The 5,920-nt window shown below is 33.4% G+C and overlaps 1 protein-coding gene across 1 annotated transcript in view; it reads right to left on the bottom strand.

Moving 5' to 3' along the window:
* LOC106474095 (amyloid beta A4 precursor protein-binding family B member 2-like) overlaps positions 1–2,559 on the bottom strand; it is a gene marked incomplete at its 3' end in the record, with an annotated part of 40,857 nt that extends 38,298 nt beyond the window's left edge. Inside the window, exons 1-2 of the mRNA XM_022402480.1 lie at positions 2,270–2,559; positions 1,418–1,663 (exon numbers count right to left, since the gene is read on the bottom strand). Of these exons, the coding sequence (XP_022258188.1) occupies positions 1,418–1,663; positions 2,270–2,535 (512 nt within the window). The remainder of the gene's footprint in view (positions 1–1,417; positions 1,664–2,269) is intronic.
* Between the last annotated feature and the right edge of the window lie 3,361 nt (positions 2,560–5,920).

A 5,920-nucleotide genomic window follows, 5' to 3' on the forward strand; every position in this document is an offset into this window, starting at 1 on the left:
TGTTATTTGATACGGTAACATGAGTGCACGTTAGCAACGTCATTGTAACTTCTGTATTGTTAGCCAGGTACAGCTGAAAGGTCAATATAATAAAAACAATAAATATATATAAATGTATAAGCTATTTAGTCTAAACATTTATATTTTCGTGTTATAATTTATGTTCATTCTAGAATGAAAGAGGCATAACTTATATTTATTTCCTAATTTTTTATAGTGATTGGAAGATAGGTCAAACTTACTGAACCCATACAGAGATTAATTCCTGAAATTAACAAATAAAATATAGTTTTTTCTTAAGAAACATTTGATAACTATCTCGACATTATAAAAATTTTGAATGTGAAATTTCAAAATTCTTTGATTCATAAAAGTATTTTTAATCTTAAAATCAAAATTACGTTGCATGATAGATAGGCAACATGCAAAAAGAAAAAAGGCACAAGAAAAACATTGCTTTACAAACATTAAGACTTAATAAAAAAAATTGATATTTTGTATATGAAAGCATTGTAATCTGATAATCTGCCAAATTTTGTTAACATTCACTAACTAATTTAAAGTTAAAGCATGAAAACTATAACAAGCACAAAATGGTTACAAGGTTAGTCCCAGGGACCGAGCCCATGCTGAAAGAGTTAAGTCACAGATGGAGCAATTATGGATTTCTTTGTAATTGGACTGTTGAAATGAGCACCAGGAAACTGTGTTCGTTGAAAACTAGATGGATTATAGAAAGCACTTAGGAAAAAATAGTGTGAATTATCAGAATTACAAAAGAGACTTCTGAACTGGAAGCTACCACGCAAAACTATCTTCTAGATTCACAATCGCAGTATAGAACATGACCAGACATGTACGGTAACAAAGTACATATAGAACACGACCAGACATGCACAGTAACAAAGTACATATAGAACATGACCAGACATGTAAGGTAAGGAAGTACATATAGAACATGACCAGACATGTACGGTAAGGAAGTACATATAGAAAATGACCAGACATGTACGGTAAGGAAGTACATATAGAAAATGACCAGACATTTACGGTAATGAAGTACATATAGAACATGTAACAAAGTACATATAGAAGATGACCAGATATGTACGGTACCAAAGTACATATAGAACATGACCAGACACGTACGGTAACGAAGTACATATAGAACAATACCAGACATGTACTATAACAAAGTGGTGAGACTCCAAAATTTGTGTTAATATAGAACACGACGAGACATGTACTGTAACGAAGTGGTGAGACTCCAAAATTTGTGTTAATATAGAACACAACCATGTACTGTAACAAAGTGGTGAGGCTCCAAAATTTGTGTTAATATAATTTACCCAATATCCATACTCTTTATATCATAATACACAATATAGCAGGTGTAGTAAGGCTGAACCCAACTTACCTGGTTTCTTGTTTCTTTACATCATTTTCGGAGCTGCTGTCACTTTGGTGTTCAAACGGCGATTCACTTAATTGTAACGAAGCAGATTCAAGTCCAAGGTAGTAGTCAAGAAAACTATTTGTCCGTCTTTCAGCCGCACGGTCTCGGTTTTCGTTATCATTAGAATCCTTCTTTACATTGTCATTATCGTCCGATGATGTTGTAGCAGTGAAGACGTTTGGTGTCTGATCTCCAGCAGATGTAGTACTGGAAATCAAAACACAAAGATAAAACTACTCTACAAAGCATTAAGAAGAAAAGACAACAGAGCAGCTATGTGGAAAAATGCCGAACTTGCAGGAACAATGAGAAAAGATTACAACAGAGCTACGTGGATTGTTTCACACTACTCTAACAGATTATACGACTTGGCCAACACAACAAGACTGAAAAGAGATAAACATTTTGGTACCATTCCTGGGGCCTATTCAGGACTAATACTTGATATATGATATCATTACAAAAAAAGCTATTCATAAACACATGGTGTTCTTAATATTTGTACAAGTTACATAGTCATGCTGTTAATCCTGTTACAAGTATCATGTACTTGATGTACTTAATCTCACTACAAATTGCATATTCACACTGTTAATCCTGTTACAAGTATCATATACTTGATGTACTTAATCTCACTACAAGTTACATATTCATGTTGTTAATCTTGTTACAAGTATCATATACTTGATGTACTTAATCTCAATACAAGTTACATATTCATATTGTTAATCTTGTTACAAGTATCATATACTGGATATAGTTAATTAACTGCTAAATATGTATAAGTCAAAAGATTAAATTCAAGCCTCTTACATGTTATTTTCACTGTCTGGTTCTAACAAACGTTCATTTTCCAAGGCATCTGCTGGGTCAGTGTTAAGATCCACCCCCATGGATTCAATCTTTAGCTGAGCATAGCTTCGTCTGCTCTTTATCGAAGGTTTCCGATTGATCTTGCACACAGCATCCAAGCTATCATATAGTGGATCGTCTTCATCAGAGCCAGACTCACCTAAAAGCTCCTGGTTTCGGTTTTCATCAGCAGGGTCAAGATGATAGTTTGGATTTGAAAAACTCATTATGTTTTCTAAAAGACAAAAACAGTCATTACAAACATGATGATTTTTTTTTATAATTTCCACATAACTACACACAGATCACAAAGAAATAACTTAAATGAAACATGAAAACAACAAGTGATAACTTCCCCAACCTTATTCTCTCCTATAGCATTTCTAAATTTTAAGGTACGCATCTTGAGACCGACTTATGCAGCAATGATGTCAGACAAATAATAAAATAAAAGAATATTTTAAAAATTTAAATATAAAATAATGATCTAATATTTCACAAACCAAACAGAATAACAGGATATTTGAATCATCTGTCTGAAATCCAAGTAGCAAAAACAACAGATACATTATCTGAAACACGACTGTTACTAAACTAGCCAAAATAATATTAACACCATACAACAGCCATATAGCAATACTTAAACTGTCATTTAGAACTGTCTTACATTTAACAATATCCCATTGTACTGTCTTATATTTAACAATATCCCATGGTCACTTAGCACTGTCTTATATTTAACAATATCCCATGGTCACTTAGCACTGTCTTACACTTAACAATATCCCATTGTCACTTAGTACTGTCTTACACTTAACAATATCCCATTGTCACTTAGTACTGTCTTACATTTAACAATATCCCACTGTCATTTAGTACTGTTTTATATTTAACAGTATCCCACTGTCATTTAGTACTGTCTTATATTTAACAGTATCCCACTGTCATTTAGTACTGTCTTATATTTAACATATCCCACTGTCACTTTAGCACTGTCTTATATTTAACAATATCCCACTGTCACTTAGCACTGTCTTACACTTAACAATATCCCACTGTCACTTAGCACTGTCTTACACTTAACAATATCCCACTGTCATTTAGAACTGTCTTACACTTAACAATATCCCACTGTCATTTAGAACTGTCTTACACTTAACAGTATCCCATTGTCATTTAGAACTGTCTTACATTTAACAATATCCCACTGTCATTTAGTACTGCCTTATATTTAACAATATCCCATTGTAACAGCTATGTGTATAGGTGTGTGTCTTGTTCCCCTTGCCAGTCTAACTACTTTTATTTTTCCAAGCTTCTTGACCATTTATCTAATAGTCACTCTAGCTTCTTGACTGTTTATCTAATAGTCAGTCTAGCTTCTTGACCATTTATTTAATAGTCATTCTAGCTTCTTGACCATTTATCTAATAGTCATTCTAACTTCTTGACCATTTATCTAATAGTCAGTTTAGCTTCTTGGTTGTTTATCTAATAGTCAGTCTAGCTTCTTGGTTGTTTATCTAACAGTCAGTCTAGCTTCTTGGTTGTTTATCTAATAGTCAGTCTAGCTTGTTGATCGTTTATCTAATAGTCAGTCTAGCTTGTTGATCGTTTATCTAATAGTCAGTCTAGCTTGTTGATCGTTTATCTAATAGTCAGTCTAGCTTGTTGACCATTTATCTAATAGTCAGTCTAGCTTGTTGACCATTTATCTAATAGTCAGTCTAGCTTCTTGATTGTTTATCTAATAGTCTGTCTAGTGTCTTGGCTGTTTATTCCACAATCAGTTTAGCTTTTTGGCTGTTTATGTAATAGTCAGTCTTGTTTCTTGGCCATTTATCCCACAACCAGTTGAGCTTCTTGGCTGTTTATCTTACAACCAGTTGATTTTCTTGGCTGTTTATCCCACAATCAGTTTAGCTTCTTGATTGTTTATCTAATAGTTAGTGTAGTGTCTTGGCTGTTTATCTAATAGTCAGTCTAGTGTCTTGGCTGTTTATTCCACAATCAGTTTAGCTTCTTGGCTGTTTATCTAATAGTCAGACTTGTTTCTTGGCCATTTATCCCACAATCAGTCTAGCTTCTTAACTTTTTACCTGATTGTCAGTTTAGCTTCTTGGCTGTGTCTCCAATAGTAAGTTAAGCTATTTGGCAGTTTATCCCACAATTAGTCTAGTTTCATGACTGTTTATCCATCAAACAGTCTAGCTACTTTTACTTTGTATACCTGCATATCTTGTTCCACTTGTCAGTCTGGCTGATTTTATTTTTTCATAGCTCTTAAAAGTATACTCTCATGTTCCAAATAATTGTACCTGTACAATTATAAGTTTTGGAGAAATGTTCCACCCTGCATGATTATTTTTTTTGGCCATCGTTTAAAGAAAAACACAAAATTTAAATTCTTACTCTGACCTGTATAATAATTAAATTTGAAGTCTGAATTTTTCCACCCTTCACTATTATTAAATTCTTGATATTTTTCTACCCTACACTTTTCTTTGGAAGACAAGAGTAGGTGTGTGTAATAGTCACTCTAGCTTCTTGACCATTTATCTAATAGTCACTCTAGCTTCTTGACCATTTATCTAATAGTCAGTCAGATAAACAGTCAAGAAGCTAGACTGACTATTAGATAAACAGTAGAAGCTAGACTGACTATTAGATAAATGGCCTAGAAGCTAGACTGACTATTAGATAAATGGTCTAGAAGCTAGAGTGACTATTAGATAAACAGTCAAGAAGTAGCTTCTTGACCATTTATCTAATAGTCAGTCTAGCTTCTTGACCATTTATCCAATAGTCAGTCTAGCTTCTTGACCATTTATCTAATAGTCAGTCTAGCTTCTTGACCATTTATTTAGTAGTCAGTCTAGCTTCTTGACAATTTATCTAATAGTCACTCTAGCTTCTTGACCATTTATCTAATAGTCATTCTAGCTTCTTAACCATTTATCTAATAGTCAGTCTAGCTTCATGATTGTTTATCTAATAGCCAGTCTAGCATTTTGACCATTTATCTAATAGTCAGTCTAGCTTCTTGACCGTTTATCTAATAGTCAGTTTAGCTTCTTGACCATTTATCTAATAGTCAGTTTAGCTTCTTGACCATTTATCTAATAGTCAGTCTAGCTTCTTGACCATTTATCTAATAGTCAGTCTAGCTTCTTGACCATTTATTTAGTAGTCAGTCTAGCTTCTTGACCATTTATCTAATAGTCAGTCTAGCTTCTTGACCATTTATCTAATAGTCAGTCTAGCTTCTTGACCATTTATCTAATAGTCAGTCTAGCTTCTTGACCATTTATTTAGTAGTCAGTCTAGCTTCTAGGCCATTTATCTAATAGTCAGTCTAGAACTGACTATTAGATAAACGGTCAAGAAGCTAAGACTGACTATTAGATAAATGGTCAAAATGCTAGACTGGCTATTAGATAAATGGTCAAGAAGCTAGACTGACTATTAGATAAATGGTCAAGAAGCTAGACTGACTACTAAATAAATGGTCAAGAAGCTAGACTGACTATTAGATAAATGGTCAAGAAGCTAGACTGACTATTAGATAAATGGTCAAGAAGCTAGACTGACTATTAGATAAATTGTCAAGAA

The sequence above is a fragment of the Limulus polyphemus genome, unplaced genomic scaffold, assembly GCF_000517525.1.
Source record: "Limulus polyphemus unplaced genomic scaffold, Limulus_polyphemus-2.1.2 Scaffold6814, whole genome shotgun sequence".
Classification (NCBI taxonomy): Eukaryota; Metazoa; Arthropoda; class Merostomata; order Xiphosura; family Limulidae; genus Limulus; species Limulus polyphemus.